Source organism: Dasypus novemcinctus, chromosome 3, assembly GCF_030445035.2.
Source record: "Dasypus novemcinctus isolate mDasNov1 chromosome 3, mDasNov1.1.hap2, whole genome shotgun sequence".
In the NCBI taxonomy this organism is placed as follows: Eukaryota; Metazoa; Chordata; class Mammalia; order Cingulata; family Dasypodidae; genus Dasypus; species Dasypus novemcinctus.
In genome coordinates this window covers 130,124,210-130,144,371 of record NC_080675.1, presented here as the reverse complement: position 1 = coordinate 130,144,371, position 20,162 = coordinate 130,124,210, and the positions used below count along the sequence as shown (strand labels likewise).

Genomic DNA, 20,162 nt, shown 5'->3' with positions numbered 1-20,162 from the left:
ATTTTACTGTACTTTATCACATGTCTATTTATCCTTCTTTCAAACTATCTGATTTTTTTGAAGCATTTCAAAATAAGTTGCAGATGTTAGTGTATTTCCTTTAAGTGATATATATGTATGCTGTGTGTTAATACATAGATAGGGATGGGTAGATAGGTAAGATGTGTATAGTTAGATATATATCTGTATTTTATATTTACCTTTGATAACTACCATTTATAGTCAGCATTCTTTTTTAAATTTAAAATTTTGCTTTTTCTTATTTTTCATTTTATATAATTAGTATTCTTAAGCATCTGTAGATTGCCTTTAGAAAATTGTTACCATGTAAGTTTTCACGTTTCTTTACCTTCTTTTAATGAGGCTCACCAGTCATCAATAACTGATGGTCCTAGTAGCTTAATAGAAGTTATGCTTTGAGGTGTAATACTGAAACAATATTACAGCAGAACTCTGTCACCTCTTTCTGTATTCTTATTTTAATTGTAAAATATATCTGAAAATCATGTTAGTAAATATGGTGAAATGCATAAAAAAGTGATTCACTGGTTTAGGCTCTTAAACTTAACTATTATGCATGTTATTAAAAGTTATTTCAGGAATACTTTTATGTCTTTTCCTTTAAGACTAGCCCACTTAGTATTAAACATATGAAAATGAAAATTTATTTATTTTTGGTTATTGTTTCAGAAGACTGATTTCTCGAGTATCGGAATATCTAGAAATGTTAAGCAAACTACATTTGATAACAATTAGGAATGTAATACCTTTTTTAAACATTGATTTTTAAATAAATGTACATCTTGAGTTTACTCATGAGGTAAAGTTCCCTCTCAAGTATTTAACCTTTCTGCATTTCAGTAGTGGTTAAATGCAGGATAACCAGTAAGATATATATATTAAATAATGTTTTACTTTAACAGTAAAAACTGGGTTGTTAATTTGTGGTTTTAGAGGATGGTAGAAACTGATGCTCAAGATTTCTACTCTCTGCCTTGTTGACATTGTGGTATGGTACTTTTTTCCCCTACACTGAGTGTCACCAAAACAGTTAGGGTTATGTTATTCTGTGAACATCATTACAAGAGTTTGCTCCTCTCGCCCCTGCTCCCCCTCCCCCATTTCCAGCTACTAACTTTGTGAAGTATGAGCTCCTCGTGGGGGTTCATGTAATAATTGAGAGACAGCTAGTTGGTTAAAAGGTTATTTTACAAAGGTATATTTTAAATACTTAAAATAATGAGCTAAAAGTTTCATGGCTCATGATCTTTCCTCTATGTAAATATTTAGCCAGGACTAGGATTTTATGTAGGTTTTTGTAGAGCTGGTGTTAAAACCAAAGGAGGAAAAAAAGATACATCAAGGTGTACCATGCCATCTCTAAATAGAACTAGTGTTGTGGAGGTGTATGAAAGAGATGAATGTTACAGCCTTCAAGATGATTGTTACTCAGATTGATGACATTATCAGTTGGTTTCAAGATTATTTCCTTTAGATACAAATTAGATACAATTTAGATACAATTATTAATAGTTGACCCAGTCTCAAAATTGTTGTTTCAGTTAAATAACTTTTACTTTCAAATTCAGCTTCAGTAAGCTCTTTTAAATAGGTATTGTCCTTTATATTGCATAAGGTCATAGTTCCTGCTCATAAGAACCCTTTTAGGGAAGCTGAAATAGCAGAATTTAAAACAGAAAAGTGAATGTTGCCCACAAAGGGCATAGTCTGCAAGTTAAAATGAGCAGTCTGCGTTAACAGTAAACTAGTATCATTAAATAAAACAAAAGGTTCTTGTAAATATAGGCATTAAAATTGTTATTACATTTATGTAGAAATCAAGATACAAATAAAAATACCAGTAATTTGTCTTTTAAGCATCTTGAAACTATTGTATATCTTCAAGTTCTTAAAGACTTTCTCTCATGACCCTGTAGCTGGGTTTGGTGGTAGAGTTTCATTCCCTTTATTATTTTATTTAAAAATATAAATTATATTTAATATGTGGAAGAGAAGTCTGCTGATTTTTCTTTACAAAAATTTTTTATCTATAATGATTGAGAGCAAATTAGTGATATTTTAGATTAAATATAATAATGAATTTTAACATGCATACTTTTCTAGAGGGCCTTAAGGCTTTTGAGATTTTTATTTTAAGTAATAGAACACTATTTTTAAGATTTAAGTTCAGATACTTTTTAAAAAAATTCAAATCTGAGTTTTTACACCTGTTGACAATCATTTATAGGTTTATGAACCACATGAAACACCATTTGGAACTTGAGAAGCAGAGCAGTGAGAGCTGGGAAAACCACACCACCTGCCAGCACTGCTATCGTCAGTTTCCCACACCTTTTCAACTGCAATGTCACATTGAAAGTACACACACACCCCATGAATTTTCTAGTAAGTTACAATTTCATTTAAGTATTGAATATTATGGATTTTGATTATCTAAACTGTTGAGAACATGAATTCTGATAGAAGAATAAGAATTAGGCTTTGAGATTTGAGGGCAGAATTGAAAAAGTTAAATTTTACCTTATAAATTTTAGATAAAATTAATTACTAAAGTTGAAGTCTTGCTTATAGACAATTCATTAGTAGAAACTTCTTTGGAATAATCTGTGCATTATACATGGGGGACTAAATTTGAAATCTCAGAATCAGTGGGTTTCAAAATGAAATCAGTGCCCTTTATTTAAACTTTATTAACAAAAGTAACAAGAAACAGCACTTACAGTTAAAATCACAGATTTTGGAGGTAGACAGCCTGGGTTTAAATCCCAGCTCTGCCTCTTAATCCAGCCGCTGTGTGATATCAGGCAAGCTACTTAATCTTTCTGTGCCTCAGGTTCCTTATTTGAATAACTGGGATAATAATAGTAACTTCCTCATAGCGTTGTTATGAGAATTATGTGACTATGTTATGAGAGTTAATGTAAGTAGTGTTAATAGTTATATATAACTAATAACCACTACTACTATTACTATTACTGTTGTTAATATAGATATATAAAATGAATTTTGTTATATATACATCTTAAAACAATGTGACATCTTTTCCCCTTCTCTTTTAGCTATTTGTAAAATTTGTGAATTATCATTTGAAACAGAACATGTTCTTTTACAACATATGAAGGATAATCATAAACCTGGTGAAATGCCATATATTTGTCAGGTACACACACTTTTTATTGTGATCTTAAATATTTTGTTTGTTTATTTGTTTTTATGATTATAAGATTTAAACCAATTAGACAAGGTGTCAGCAAATTTTTTTTCTCTAAGGGGCCAGATTTTAGGCTTTATGGGTAATATGTGGTCTCTGTTGCAACTACTCAGCTGGCTGTGCCATTGCAGTATAAAGGCATCCATAAAAAAAAAAAATAAGTGAATGAATGGGTGTAGCTGTGTTCCAATAAAACTTTATTTGTAGAAACTGAAATTTGAATTTCCTATAATTTTCTTATGCCATGATATAGTAAAACAATTTTAGTAAAGTTAGTTGCTAAAACTGAAGTCAATCTTGTAAACAATTTATTAGTGGAAACTCCCTTGGCGTATCTCATGTATTATATATGTGAGAGTGGCGGGAAGCTGGGTTTGGCTTGTAGGCTATTTGCTGATCCCTATACTAGACAAAGGAAAAGCCCTGCTGAAGAAAAATAAATATATCAACTTAACCTTACTCTATAGGGAAGCATGTAGGCATACTAGGGAAACAGGAAATGCTGTTAGTTATAAAGAACCCAATCAAAAGCTTTGGGGCTAGTATTTTTCCAGAATTTGAAAGGATAGTAAAGCAAAATAAGCATCAGTTGTCACTGCTATAGCTTGGAGGCCATTTAGAATGTAAAAGTACATATTGTTTTATGTAGTAGAAAAAATCTTTATAGGACAAATAGTGTCAGCTTGAAAAATCAGGAGTGGTATATCTCAGAAAAAGAAGGGAATATAGTTATGTTTTAGAAAGTATCCCTAAACTTTGAAAGAGAACTTTTCTGTCTCAGAGATTATCTTTGTGTCAGGCAGCAGAGCTGAATTATAGTACATGGTGTTCTTTCTAAACAAATGATCCGTTATTGCACTTTGCAATTGCATGTCAATTATAAATTTTCAAGTTAAACTAAACCATTTTTCTATTTCCAGGTTTGCAATTATAGATCATCATCATTTTCTGATGTAGAAACACATTTTAGAACATCCCATGAAAACACTAAGAACTTGCTATGTCCATTTTGCCTCAAAGTTATTAAAATTGCAACACCCTATATGCATCATTACATGAAACATCAGGTGAGATTTACAAGTTCTTACTTGTTCAAGTTGTATTAGTGAAAAGACTGATTGTGAATTAGAATATTGGTTAGATTTGTTCTGCAAGAAAGCAAAGTTGTTCCAAATAACATGATTATTTTATAATTTATGCTGAATTACTTGTGAAACTTCCACTTCTTTTCCTTACTTCCTTTAAAGTGATGGTGCAGCTCATATATATTGGAAATTCAGAGAGATAACTAGAACTGGGAAGTACAGGGCTGAGGGAACAAAAGAAAAGATGAGTGGAATATCCAACAGATTGGGTATTTCAGTGTCCAAAGGTAGGTATAGGAGTGATTTTAAAGGTATTCTCAGGAGCAAGGACACTGATGTGTTTGAACTGAGGAAAAGTAAGATTGAGGACTCATAATATTGTTTTCTTCTTTCTCTTCAGACTTTATTTCCGCTTTCTAGTCCTCTTAATTTTATAAGACATGTAGTTGTCGTCATTGACCCAGAATGGTCTTCTGTAACTGCCAGTAACAAAGGAAACCAGTAATGACGTTTATTGCTAGATATGTAAAGTCCGCCAGAGAACTATACTTAGGTTTTAAGTTGTTTCCTGAATTGCTTTTGCCAGTTTTGCTACATAGTTTCTGGAATCCTAGTATTAGTGCTTGCACTCTTCCCTTGAATTCTGATGTTCTACCTATTGGTTCTTTTTCCAAAACAATTAAACTATCTTTTGTTTAGGCTATAAATATTGATGAAACAGAGACCCTGTTTTCTAAGTGCTCGAAAGAACAACAATGCCTTTGCCAAAATCAGAAGTCAGTGAATTTACTGAATATGACCATGTAATCAAGTTTGCCACCTCTCTAGTCAGCTTATTGCATTTTCTTCCTATTGATTGCATTGGCCCACCCATTTAGTTAGCATTGGTGCTCACATTCCTTTTAAATCCAGTCATTAGATAATCTTGAAATTACCTCTGGTTGTTAATTGGGAAAGATTGTGAAAGAATTTTCAAATAAATTTGGCATCATCTATGTTATGAATGAGATGCCACCCATCCTTGACACTTTCTGGCAAGGTCTTTCTATTTTAGAGTTTCCCCAACAGTATTCCATCAGATGTGAATAGATGGTTTCCCCCAAATGGTTCCTGTTAAATAAATTTGGTAAATGGCTGGATTTACAAAAGTAAACAGAGTTTGTTTTTAAAACAGAACTTTTCAGAACTTTTAATATACTAAATGGACATTGTAAATTCTCAAGCAAGGGCTATAGTATGTATTGATCCCCAAACTAATTTGACCATCCATCTCTTTACACAATACCTATTAACATTTCCTAAGGAAAAGAATTTGGGAAATGCTATTCTTGATACTATATTTCATCTTTGGCCTTTAATTTTGAAAGGGAGAATGAAGTGTAAAGCAGTATCCTTTCTCTATGGGGCTTTTAACATTATTTTCCTGTATGTTTTACTAAGTTCCAGAGTAAGCTATAGCTATGGGGAGAATGATATGTATAGAGATCTGTGGACCTGCTCTGTGGGCTACATGATCTATAATCAGTGTTCATACCCTAATTTGTGTGTCTTAACTTGTATTTGTCACTCAGTTTTCTTCCTTGCTTGTTTGGAGTTTCTCTGAGTTTGATAGCATAAAGAAGAGTCAGTCTTTTAATAAGAAGGATCATCAGGCATCCTTCAAGGCCTTTACAAAGCCCAGAAAACCATAGGTGAGCAGGATTATATATTTGTAATTGAGAAGACATTATTAGTGTGATAATGGACATAAATGAATCTATGAATCTGTGAAGACTTGGGTTGTAACTTTTTCTTAAAGAGAATATATTATGCCTTGGGTGATTTTTAGAGCTAACAGCCCAGTTTGTATAATTTTTGAATGATGAAAGCAATTTCAGATATGTTAAAGATGCTCATGAGATCTTTCATAAAAACAAGCAGCTGGAATAATTTAATCTCTTATGACAGACACTGTGCTTTACATACACAAGCATTACCTTATTTAATCCTCACAACCACCTGACAAAGCAGTTATATTATTCTATTTTGTAGATGGCGAGATAAAGATTTCAGAAAGTAACTTGCCCAGTATTATACTACCTAATAAATGATAGGGACAGAATTTGACCTAAGAGCCCAAGCTTTTGCTGCTTTACCACAGATTTATATTCCACACTGTTGTTAGGTCTAAAAGCAGAAATTACAAATAATCGGAATCACCCTTGAAAATCTCGCAAATCTTCCAAATAATGTAATGTTTCTCAAAAAGTTTAATACCAATAATTATTTCTCTACCCTTGAAATAGATTACTGTTCCTTTGGTTGAATATCATGTAATTAAAAAATGGACCGTATCATCATCATTTTTAACACATTGAAATGCTTACACATACAAGAGAAATGTGCAAGATTTGAGTTCAATTGAGAGGATTGTAGATTAATTCTCAGAACTCTGGGCAAATGCTCTGTGGATGGAACAGCAGACATTTGAACTGGCTAAATTGCTCTTGCTATCTGCCTCACTGTCCATTTATTTAACAAATATTTATTTAGTTCCAATTTAGTTCCAACTATGTCCCAGGGGCTGTTTTAGGTATTAGGGATGTAGCAGTGAAGAAAGCAGAGTTTATGCTCTCTAGAATTTGTGTTAAATGGAGAAAGAAAATATGTGTGTGTATGTTTGTATGTGCGTGTTTGAATGCAAATGTATGCCAAAAAATGTAGGAGAATAGGTTGTGCCAAGATATGGGGTGGGATAGGTAGAAGAAAGGTTGCTCTTTTATATACCGGGTGATCAAAAAAGGGTCTCTATGAAGAAATTAAGGGAGTAAACCATGTGAATATCTGGCAGTGAGGTGAGTGTATTCTTTGGGCATTCAGCAAACAGCAACACTACAAGTGTAGCTGGAGCAGAGTAAAGAATTAGGAGGAATAATGGGAGATGAGCTTGTAACAACAGAATACAGTCCAATTCACATGGGGCATTGTAAGCCAGTCAACCCTTTGGGAAGTCTTTTGGAGGGTTTTAAGGCATGTCAAAGTGCTGCCATGTGATCACTGGCAGCTGTGGGGAGGGTAAACTGTAGGTGGGGGAAAGGCATGACAGGGACAAGATAGGAGACTGATACAGTAGTCCAAGTGAGTAGCTTAGACCAGTGTGGTAGCAGGAGTTGGAGATGTTGAGAAAAGGCAATTTATAAATGTTTTTTAAAAGTGGAAGGAGTTCCGTGTGGGGTGTGAGAGAGTGACTTGTTTCTTGTTGTTTGTTTTTTCTTTTTTTTTGTCCTGAGCAGCTGTAAGAATGGAGTTCCCATATACTGACATATGGGGAAGACTAAGCATCAGATTGTTTTTTTTTTGTTTTGTTTTGTTTTTTTTGGCAGAGGTGGAGAGAAAAATCTAGCGTTCAGTTCTGACTATGTTAATTTGAGATGCATATTAGACAGCAATTAGTGATATGGAATAGGCATTTGGATAAATTGTATTTAAAGTCATGAAACTAGATGAGTGTAGATAAAGATTTTTGAGAACAACTCTGGGGAGCTTTCTTTCTGTCATGTTGTTTTGATATCTGTTGGCTACACTTTTCTCTATTTCTTTCTCTCCCTTGAGCATATACAGGTTAATTTGTTTAGGGTGCCTGCACCTATGATATGTTCCAATACCCCATACTTCTAAAATACTCTTAAGATGAAGCTAGAATAGAAATATACAGTGTATTTATATATTGCTTTGAATTTTGTCAATAATTTTATTAAATGCCTGCTATATGCCAGTAACTGTCAGTACTTTGATGTATGTTACCTAATTTGAATTTTATAAATGATTGATTGTATTTCATATGGAAGTAGTGATGGATCATGTAGAGATATAGTTTTATAGAAAACATCCTTTTTTAAAATATGTTGTCTTAAATTCACGTATGTGTCTGTATATACTTTTTTTTTTTTTGAGGTACGAGGGGCTAGAAATTGAACCTGGGACCTTGTCTGTGAAAAGTCAGCACTCAGTCAGAGCCACATTGGCTTCCCTGAGTTGGTTTTATGATTTGTTTTGCTTGTTGTTTGTTTTTGTTTTTTCATGAGGCACTGAGAATGGAACCCAGGACCTTCCATGTGGGAGGTGGGTGCTCAACTGCTTGAGCCACATCCTTTCCCTGTACTTTTTAAATTAATGAGAACATACAGATTAAGATTATAATTGATATTATATAGTGGGAAAGAACAATAAAACTAGCGTTTTAATCTGGCAGTGTCACTGACTGACTATGGGGAAATAACTTAGATTTCTCTTGGGTCTATTTCCTATCTATAAAATAATAACAGGATAAGTTTTGAGGAATGACTCAGTCAGGAGTTTCTCAACCTATGGATTGGGAAGTTTTCTGATTATTCCTCTATACTTGTACTGTCCAGTATGGTAGTCACAAGCCACATGTGGCTATTTAATTTTAAATTAATTAAAATTAAAAATTCAAATATCAGTTCCTCAGTTGTATTTGCCAATATTCAAATGCTCAGTAAGTACATGTGGCAAGTGACTACCATATTGGACAGTATAGCTGTAGAACATTTTTATCATTGCGGAAAGTTTTATTGGATAATGCTTTATATAACTATTTCTATAACATAATCGGCTTTGGAATATCTGGCTGTATTTCTTTGGTTTTAGAAGTTCAGTTTATTTGAACAACTTATGCACCAACTAAAATATAAAAAATTAAAAATAATTTACTTTTTCTAGGATGAAGACATAGCACGGTACATTTTCACAATATCATCTGCTTAAATATGATAATTAAACTTGATAATTAAAAGAGCTTCACACCACAATTGCCAAAACTTTCATTAGAACCTATTGATAGAACTTTCATGTTTGACATCTCTAGGGTAACATATGCTTTTCTAACCCAAATACTAATGCAAGGAGTGCTTTTTTTTTTTAAATTTATTTTTAAAGAAGTTTTAAATTATAGAAAAGTTATACCGAAAATGTGGGGGATTCCTATATACCCCACCCTCTCCCTTTTGCATTTCCCCCAACTTATAACTTCTTACATGAGTGTGATATACTTGATGAACAAATATTGAAGCATTCCTAATAACCATAGTCTATAGTTTACATTATGGTTTATACTTTGCACTGTACAGTTTTACAGTTTTTGACAAAATGTATAATGGTCTGTATCTATCATTGAATATCATGCAGAACAATTCCAATACCCTAAAAATGCCCCTTGTTCCACCTCTTCTTCCCTCCTCCTCCCCTCAGCACCTTGGGAACCACTATCTTTATATCAATATTTTAAGTTCTTTTGGTACTACTATAATGGTAAGTTACTTTGGTCCATAGTTGCATTCTTCCCTTAGGTTTGTTCATTCCTCAGTTTTGAGAATATGGGGATGGTGATGCCCTCTCTTCTTCAGATTGAGTGGGGACTTAGATTCTCAGGGGCAGATGGAAGGAAGTGTTTAAAAACAAAGTAATATTTTAGTATTATCTATGATAGCAGATGGTTAAATACTAGTTTTAAAATTATTTTATCATTAAAATTGTCAAAGCCAAAAAAAAGTTAAACCAGAGCCATTTCAGGTCACAGGATTTGTGATTGCAGAAATTATTTTCCCCCTATTTTTCTGTTTCTAAACAGAAAAAAGGAATACATCGTTGTACAAAATGCAGATTGCAATTTTTGACGTGTAAAGAGAAAATGGATCATAAGACTCAGCATCATCGAACATTTATAAAACCTAAACAACTAGAAGGATTGCCTCCTGGAACAAAAGTGAGTTCTAAATATGTTGTATTTTAACATTTTGCATGGTAAAAGAAATGAACCCCTATCTGTTTTTATCTTTTGAATATAATTTTTCTATTTATATGGAATTTATGTGATTTCTACTTGTTATTATGACTTTAATTTTAGGTTTATCATTCCTATCCTTAGAAACCAAAACTTCTAATCAGTTGTTTTTAGTTCATTAATGTGTGCTTTGTTGGAGTACAACTAGATTAACTGTTGCCTGGGTCAGTGGGTTGTTTCAATATTACATAAGCTATTTTTGAGGTGTTTCAGTTGGCAGTGTTTATGTATATGTTTTCACTGCTAGACTATAAGGTGCTTGAGATCAGGAATCTTGTTTTATCTGTGTCCCCAGAATCAGGCATAGTGCCTTAAATACCACAGGTTCTCAGCTGTTTGTTCAAGTTGGTTTTACTGAATCTGTTCTCAAAGAAGCAAGTTCTGCTGCTGGATAGCATTGTGTTTTAAGTGAGCAAAAAACACCTATCTGACTGCATACTGATGACTGTAATTTCCTTTTCCCTGTTTGCCTTATATACATCTGTTTTCTCTGACTTCTTTATATACAGTCAGCTCTTGAATATTTGCTCCAGTGGAGGGAAACAGAGGCATGGATAATCCAAAGTGAAATAATCCCCAAATCATTTATATTTGGCTTTGGGTACTTACCTTTGAATGTGGGTATGTCTGTTATTTGAATTAATTAAAACAATATAAAGCCATGCTCTGAAGACCTAGAGCGAGAGAAGCTATCCAGTATCCTTCCCTGCAATCCATTCATTCCATGCTGGGACTAGACATGCAGAACACTAATGTAAGCAGTGCAGTCCTCTCTCATATCTTCCCTTGTTAATAATAATAGTAATAATATTAATAATAGTGATACTAAATGTTTTTATAGCACTTTAGAATTAGGCTTTTAGTGTGCTTTTTAAAAATACATAGTGTAATTTAATCCATACAGTCATCCAGTGAGATAGACAAGGCAGATATTGTTTCCATAGTATAGATGGAGGAGGCTTAGAGAGGGTAAGCTACTTATTCAAGGTCACATGGCTGGGAAGAGATAGTAAGAGATTTAACCACAGGAAATTTAAGCACAGGTCCTAGTCCAGTGCTTTTGTATGCTACCACTTCATAGTACTTCCTCACAGGCTGCTTCTCCAATACATGGGGAGAGTATAGTCAAATGATTAAAGAGATTGTTGGTAGGCAGTTATGTTTTCCATTGTCAACCAACAGATATAATTGAACATTTACTCTTTCTGAATACTAAATGGTAATTTTTATATTGGTTCCTTCTAAGGAAATTCTGAATATTATTCAGCTGTCCGTCCTGTATGATGAATTGGTTTAACTGCTCCTATAACTTTGTAAGCTTAAATCCTGCCCGATGAGCCTCTGGAAGGAGAAGGTCACATTTACTGTAGATCTGTTTGCTTTGTAGTTATTGAAGGAAAATGCAGACCTTTTTAGAGTTATTTTTTCAGGTTTTGAGATTCAAATTTTGATCTCTATATTTGCAGAAGTTTTTTAGTTATATCAGAGCATATGAAATGTGCTTTTTATGTTCCTATAATTTGCATTAACTCCTAATTATCCATTAATATCAGTGTTAACATAAGTGATATCAATACAAAACTGTAATACTGCAATAGTAAATATCAAATTTAATTTCATTTAATTGTTATGGACATTTAGAAAAATAGACTTACCTGATTATAATTTTTATTGCTAATTTTCAAAATACTTGATGTTTAACTTTTTGTATTACAGTGATATTTTTTATAGTAATGTGATGACTGATTAAAGCAAATATCTTCATTTTTTTAGGTTACTATTCGAGCTTCAGTTGGACCTCTACAATTAGGATCTTCAACCACACCTTCCATTAGTGCAAGCACTTCTACCCTTCAGCTCTCACCTCCAAGGACTAAAAATATAACTGCTAAAAATCCCACAAAATCTAATATAAGTAAACCTAATGCAACTAAATCCAATACAAGTAAACTTAGTGCAAATAAGACTAATGGAAGTAAATCTAAATGCAAATCAAAAATCTCTAATATGCAAAAGAAACAAAATACATTGGCAAGTAGCAACAAAAAAAGTAAAGTCAATACTGCATTGAGGAACTTAAGGTAATATCTTTTATTCCTCACATATAATACTAATTTAATCTAAGTACAGAAGCTTTACTTAGAATAAATTTGTCCTATCACAGAACTCTCTTGCATGTTTACGTGATATCATTTATCTGGCATAAAGGTCAAGCAAATAATAAATAGGTATTTTTTTTACAACTGCTGAGCAGTATGTGAATTACTGGTTTTATTCTCTAATTTTCATATATTATACTGGTATTATATCTTATGATGTTTGAATTGGTTAATTTGATCCTTTTTATTCCAGTGAAGAACATTAACTGATGTTAGATTTTTTTTTATACTTATTGTAGCTTATTGTTCCATAGCAGATTTTCAAATTATGAGTCTCTGCTTACAGATATGAATTTAAACTACTTGGCTGTAATTAATAGAATGTTAATAAGGCTTTCCCTTATGATTTTTGTTTTAAAATATATTTTTGTCATTTTCTTTATGTCTCCATAAGGTACCGTCGGGGAGTTCACAAGTGCATTGAATGTAGTTCTGAAATAAAAGATTTTGCAAACCACTTTCCTACATATGTCCACTGTAGTTTTTGCAGATACAACACTAGCTGTAGCAAAGCCTATGTAAATCATATGATGAGGTAAGACGAGTTGAATGTGTAAATTGCCAATGAAAGTTATAGTTCAGGAAGTTTGTTTTTTAGAAATAAAGTTATCCTATTAGGAGGCAGTTTTTTCCCCTAAGAAGCTAAAAGGCTCTGGTAATAGGGAACTTCTAAAATATTGCTTAATAATATTTTTCAGCACAATAACTCATGAAATTACGGGAACTAAAGTTGTAAGAACAATTAGACTAATGAAATTTTGGTAGGTTTCTTAGGGAAATAGTTTTTCTATAGGGTTTTTTTTTTTTTTTTTTTGATATAGGTCTTCCAATAATAAGTTATTTTCAAACATAAAACTTGAAATATTTTAAATGTATTTATCAAACAAATACCTATAATCTCGTAAGTGCAAACCTCTTGAAAGCAATTACTTTGAGAGACTCCAGGATTTTCGATGACTGTATTGGGTCAGCCAGTCTCTCCTCACCCCTCCCCTCCAGTACATCTTTCCATTCTTCTGTCCAGCTATCCAGCCATGCAGTAATTCAGCCATCCAGCCTTTCATCCTTGTATTCATATGGTGAAATGAGAGGCTATTCTAGTCCTGATGCCTGTAATTCCTTTTCAGTCATTGATTCAGTTTACTGTATTTTAGCACCTACCATTTATTCTATGCTAAAGAAAGCCTTCAGAGCCCATATTACTTTTCATTTGCATCTCATTAGTAGGGGCATACTTTGGGATGGATGTTTATTTTTTAAAAAATAGCCAAAAGTTGTTTAAATATTCATCAGATAAGTTGATTGCTTAAAGTAAGATTCCTTTTTTTTTTTTTTTAATTAGAATTAAGTCATAGCTAGAAAAGTGATTTTCATAACATGACCTTTAGGTTTCCTGAGGTCATAAACAGCTTCCACTTTTAAGGGTTTATCTGTCCTTGTTGATTGCCTCAGCTTCTGGCAACTGTTTTGTTTTGTTTTCCCTTTGATGATCACCCTGACCATACTGGTACCTTGATGACTTTAGTACTAGCACTTTACATCCACCTCTAAGATATTGTATCCCTTTCTTAACAGTCCTGTTTTGATCTAAGCACTTAGACCATTCATTCTGAATTCACATTACTCCATAACTTTCAGGGCTTTGACTCCTTTTCCAGTCCAGGAGCACCCATCCAATTTTATATTCAACCTTGTATATTCAGGGTCATCTGAATATGTATTTTGTTTTTATCCCAGAATCCTTAACATCTTTAGTATTGCTCACTTTGCCAAGCTTGAACTTCTTCCCCTTTTGAACTTTATCTATGCTTAGTTCTAGACTGCCAAACTGTACTTGATTCAATCAACTCTGAATTCATGATCTTTAACTTCATTGCATTTTAACTTTTTTATTTTTCAAGTACTTCTTTATTTTCACCTACGGCATTTATTTAAACCTTTCTCAGGACCTCAGAGATTTTATTCTAGTCTCAGTTTTTAACATTGCCTACTGATTACTTGCAGAACATGCTTTTCATTTTTTCCAAAATTAATTCTTTTTTACTTCTCATTTTTCTCCTATTGCTTTCATCCAGATATTAATCTCAGAAAGTAAACATGTTAACTTTTCTAAAGTTAACCCTATCCCTTATCTCCTCTACTTCCTCCATGTCCTTATTCAGTTAACTTGCATCTTCATTTCACCAATTTTCTTTCTACCAGATTCCTTCTGCTTTCAAACATTTTCATGTATTTTTTAAGATGAGGGAGATGTGTTCCTACTGCCTACTTTCTTTGTTTGTCTTCCTTTTTACTGTCAACATTTACAAGTTTATTCATTACTCGTTTCTTTACCATTTAATTTGAGTATCATCCCCAAGTGTCAATTAAAACTGTTTCTTTAAAGGTTATCATTCATGTACTAATTCACTTTCTTTCATTCTTACTCTTCTGTGACTTCTTTAGAGTATTTGACATTGCTGATCACTTGGTTTTGAAACTCTTCTGTTGGACTTCTGTTAAATTGTTACCACCATTTTTCTTATTCCTTTTTGGCTATTTTTCTATTCATTGTCTTTTCTTCATCTCATTGCCTCTTCATTTTCCTTCCCTAGGAAACTCAACCACTTTCACAATTTTTTCTTTTACTTATCAACATTAAATCTAATTTAAATTCTTGTTTTTCCTAAGATCCAACTCTGTATTTTTAACTATTTTTATAGATATTTTTACCTTTGACTCACTCACTGGCATTTAAAAAAACAAGTCCAAAATTATCATGTGTTAGGATCCACGCAAGTACCACCCAGTATCTTTTAAGGTCCATCTTCTCAGGGCGTCATTTACATGAATGTATAGTACCAGCTGAAACTCACGGTCCCAAGTTTCTGAAACTCATGAAATTCTTTTGATCTGCCACTGTGCATCATGACTTCCTGAAACTCCACCTTCTGCATTCTGCCACTCTGTCTCCTAACTACTGCAGTGATTCTTACCCATACCTGGGTTGTGCTTAATCAGGTTTCAGGCAACCTTTTACTCTGTATACCACTGGGAGCAATGCTGGTCTCTCATTCTGTGTCAAACCACATGGTTGCCCGAAGGGGGCTTTACTTCTAGCCTCTGATTCATAGTAGATCAACCTGGAAAATAAAACCAATGGTCATTTAGCCCTCTCCCATTTTTCCATAGGCTTTCCATCTGTCCTTTAGGTCATCTAAACCCATCCTAAACCCAAACATCTGCACTTAGACTCCCTTGATATCCTTTTCCCAATTCCCAGTGATTATCAACCCTGCACTGCATTGTAATCACTGAGCTCTTACTCATTGTTAGCCTCATCTGGAACTGAAAGCTTCCACTGCTACTATTCTAAAGGCTGGTAGGTCCCTTTGCTTTTTTCTCTTTCAGTGGTTCTTGTACTTCTCTTACTACCTTAGGTACTTCCCACTGAATAGTACATCCTCACCCCTTCCTGATACGCACTTTTGTTATAGGCTTCAGCTCTGTATGTGTATAAGAAACTTCATTTTCTCCAGGGTATGAGAACTTTTATCCTCTAACCTATACCAACTCTGAAGCTTCTCAGTTGGACTTTTCCCTCTGGTCTTAAAGGTGTCCCAATCCATTCTATAGAGTCCCATTCCTATAAATTGATTAATATTCCCCAAAGTACAGTTTCTCCCCTACTCACAATGCCTTTTCTTTATTCTTTGCTATTCTCTGTAATGACCCTGTTTTTTTCCCTCAATTTACCCTGTGTGAAGTGTCTGATCACCACAACCACTCACATTCCTCTCTTTGTTTAAAGTACCATTCATCTATTCTGTCTTATATTTATTCATATCTATATATTTTCCTTTGAGAAGAAGGAACTCTGTATATTCTCCATGGTAATAACACATTGCAAATTTCAGATGGTAGTTATTATTTGTTGCAATTATAGAAGTCCCTCAATATAATCTCAAAGGGGAATATTCAAAAATTTGAAACAGTTGGAACATTGTTGAAATGAGACTCTTTTGGAGAAAAGTTTCAGTATATGTGTAATTTTTAAGTGATGATTTTTAAAAAAGCATTATTTGGGTTCATTTATTTAAATTATTGAAACTTATTTGCTTACAGCTTTTAGGTAGGACTAGAAACAACCTTTAAAAGCAAAAGAATTTGGTAATATTGCTATTATTCCTCAGCACGATGTATAAGAAGATTTTTCCTTTACATATAAGATAATAGAATTAACTGGCATACCCATTTAATATCTCTTTTTCTAGCAGAGTTTATTTCAGCCAGTTTCAATTCAATAAATATTTATTGGGTACCTAGTAGAAAGGTACTGTTTGTTAAGAACTATATGGGGAGGCAAGTGAACTGCTAACAATATTGTCAAATCAGACAGATCTGGATTTGAATCCAAGCTTCCCATTTATTAGCTGTGTAACTTTGTGTGCAAATTACTTAACCTGACCCTAGTTTCCTTTTTATGTGGAGAAAGTTATTATGATTATCAGAGAAGATGTATTTAAAGTGCTTAATAAAATGTTTTGCACTTAGAAGATCTTCAAGTAATGATAGCTATTATTATTCTAACTTGCCATTATTAGGTACTGGGCTTAAAGTTCTTTTAATTTTCAGTTTAGTAGGCGAGAAATATTTATCTAGTTTAATGTGATAAATGATAATGGGAGCATCTAGGAGGAAAGGATGAATTCTTTAAGCAAGAAATAAGGGAAGACTTTATGTAAATGACATTTCACTTAGGCTTTCAAGGATAATGTAAGTTTTTTCTAGGGAAAAAGAAAGCTGGTATAAAAATTTGTTCCTCTACACTCAACAAGACAGAGTACCATGTTAAGTTTTACAAGATCTGGTTGAGTTCCTTACATATTTTATATAGATTTATTGGCACTAAATAATGGCCTTTATAAGAATATTAAGATTATGCAGTATACCTTATTATAACTGGTCTTCTTGTCTACCTTCCCCCCCTCCCCACCCCCTTTTCCAATCTTTCCTTCTGCTACAGTAGGCATATTCGATCAGATCATTATTTGTTCTAAAATTCTTTGACTTTCTAACATTGGTAGCATAAAGCTCAAATTTTTCTGGAGAATATAAAACCTTTCAATTGCTAATTCCTAAATGCCTTTTCAAGTCCTTTAATTCCTTCTCCATTCTTGAAAATTCCTCTCTGTACTTGTTCTTTCCTCTGCCTGAGCATGGCAGTAGGAAACTTCCTATCTGAAATGAACTCCTAATTGTTTACTGACTCTTACCTATCTACCCGCAGCTTTCCTTCATGCAACCACAAAACTTTATATGTGTCACTTTTGGTATATTCAGTTAACAAGTGTTTATTGAACATTTATTCTGTGCCAGTTCCTGTCTCTCCTAATTTATCTTCCCTCCAAACACTGAGATCTCTAGGGCAGGCAACTTGCCTTATTTGTTACTGTATCATAATTAACTTCTAGTCTAGTGTCTTAACTAGCAGGTACAGCATCATTATTGCTAGGTGCTAAGGAAATGGTTCCTTTGTGTTTCTCAGGAAGTAATGTTATAGTGAATCAAGATTATCAAGAAAATACAGTCAAAGGGTTTTTTTACCCAGCTTTATTGAGGTATAATTTACACTTAATAAAATTCACCTGTTTTTAGAGATTAGCGTAAAGAGTTTTTTAATTGTTTACAGTCATGTAACCAGGTTGTAGATTTTTTAAACATAGATCTTACATTATGTTTTTCCTATTTCATGTTAAAAATCTTAACCATTTTTCCCTTGAGCCTAGATTTATTTCTATATTACTGTTAACTTTATGCAGCCCTAATGGGGTAGTTTTTTTCTTTTTTCTTTGTGAATTGCAGATCTACTTTTTCATTTTCTGTAATACACAAAACTACAAGTATAGAATTTGTGTCTATTAAACACAGAAATAAAAAGGTGCAATGTAAGTTTTGTTTTTTTACACTTTGGGTAATCAAAATTAAAATTGGATTCAGGTAACTAAAAGTTTTACATTACAACATTTTAATAAGGCATAAGTTGTAGACAGAAGGGGAAGCCATGAAAAGGACCCTAACATATAATTTTTTCTTTCCCCTTATCGTATTGAGAAATCCAAAAAACAGTCTATCTACTTGAAGACAAAGAGGAAAGAGCTTTTTAAAATCTCTTACTTTTAAAGATGACTTGTAATCTCATAAATGAAAAAGGAATTATTTTGGTTCTCATTCTTTGGGACTCAGATAAAATCTTGGACTCATTCTTCTGAGCAAACAGATGTGTACATAAACTTTTGCATATAATTTCAGGACTTCCCTGATGGCTTCTTCTAAATAAACAATTGATTGGGGGACATGATCTTAAATTTGTAATTCTTTAATAGAAGTTATCCCACCACCACCCCCAGATTAAAGAAATGACTATTAGGAATCTTCTGGGATTATTTTCTGGGAGTTATAGCTAGCCAGAATATTTCTTTTCATGTACATGTTTGTTATACTGGTAATGGTTAATTTGTATCTGAGAGTAACTATTAATTAGTCTGTGGTCCAGGCTTGGGCCTATTTGTCCAAGCTAGGGCTATGCTTCCAAAATTTTAACTTGCATAAAAATATCCTGAAAAGCTTGTTAAAACAGATTATTGCACCCCTGCCAGTGTTTGATACAGTAAGTTTGTGGCTGGGCCCAAGACTTTGAATTTCTAAACAAGTTCCTCTGTGATATTGATGTTGTTAATCTATGACTACACTTTTCTTAATACTGTACTAGGCTAGTCCTGACTTCCTAGTACAGTAACACTTTCCTTTCCAGTTGTAAAAGTGTTTATAAAAGCTATTTTCATTGACTACGAAGTTTGGGTAGTGGTTTTCTCTTCTGTTCTTAGGGAAAGTATTGTTTTAACCATGAATTCAGCTTTTAATGTGCTTTCTTAAAGCCTCTCCTAGTAACTGCAAAGTAATTTCTCAGATAGTAAACTGTGGCATTTAGCTCACATAGTGTTTACCTCCAGGATCATTTGGAATGTATATTCCACCCCCCACAAGCATACTAAGATGGAAAAATGATGACTAATATAGCTTCATATTATATCAAAAATACATATTAGCAAAAATTTAAAGTTGTTTTCAACTACTAGTTGAAAGACATTTACTTTGATGCTTTTTACATTTCAAACTATTTTGTAATGGTGAGGTCCTGATGGTCTAATAATGTGCTTAGAGAAATATACATCATTAGAAAATAAACAGGTAAAATGGAAAATAAAATCTTGAATTAAACATGAATGAAATAGCTTTATTATTTAGGTCATTTTCTTTTAATGAAAACTAAAAACTAAGAGACTTAAGCATAGACTTGACTTATGGGATAATAAAATTAATAAAATCTCTTCTATCTCTCTAGCTTTCATAGTAACCGTCCCAGTAAAAGATTTTGTATTTTTAAGAAGTATTCAGAACATCTCAGGTAACTAGTTAATCCTTTTTAGTCTTTCTACTGCAAAATTGTTATATTGTGAAACTTTTAATATGATAGTTTTATTGAGATATAATTCATATACCATATAATTCACATGTTTAAATATACAATTTATAAGTTTTTAATGAATTTACTGAGTTGTACAACTATTACCACAACCAGTTTTAAAATATTTTCATCACCACTCCAAAAAAGTCCCATACCTATTAGCACTCATTTTCCCTTTTCCCTCAACTTCAGCTCTTGGCTGTGAATCTACTTTCTGCCTTTACATTTACCTATTCTGGACATTGCATATAATTGGCTTCTTCCACTTAGCATGATGTTTTCAAGGTGCACCCATTTGTAGCATGTATCAGTATTTCATTTTTAAAAAATAGCTAAA

General features: G+C 33.0%; 1 protein-coding gene across 4 annotated transcripts in view; it reads left to right on the top strand.

Moving 5' to 3' along the window:
• The window catches only part of ZNF280D (zinc finger protein 280D), a 123,919-nt gene that overhangs the window by 62,231 nt on the left and 41,526 nt on the right, over positions 1 to 20,162 (top strand). For all 4 annotated transcript variants that reach the window (XM_058294247.2, XM_058294250.2, XM_012528962.4 and 1 more), the window contains exons 11-17: positions 2,249 to 2,406; positions 3,081 to 3,181; positions 4,153 to 4,299; positions 9,947 to 10,081; positions 11,933 to 12,240; positions 12,713 to 12,853; positions 19,703 to 19,765. In XM_058294247.2, the coding sequence (XP_058150230.1) occupies positions 2,249 to 2,406; positions 3,081 to 3,181; positions 4,153 to 4,299; positions 9,947 to 10,081; positions 11,933 to 12,240; positions 12,713 to 12,853; positions 19,703 to 19,765 (1,053 nt within the window). The remainder of the gene's footprint in view (positions 1 to 2,248; positions 2,407 to 3,080; positions 3,182 to 4,152; positions 4,300 to 9,946; positions 10,082 to 11,932; positions 12,241 to 12,712; positions 12,854 to 19,702; positions 19,766 to 20,162) is intronic.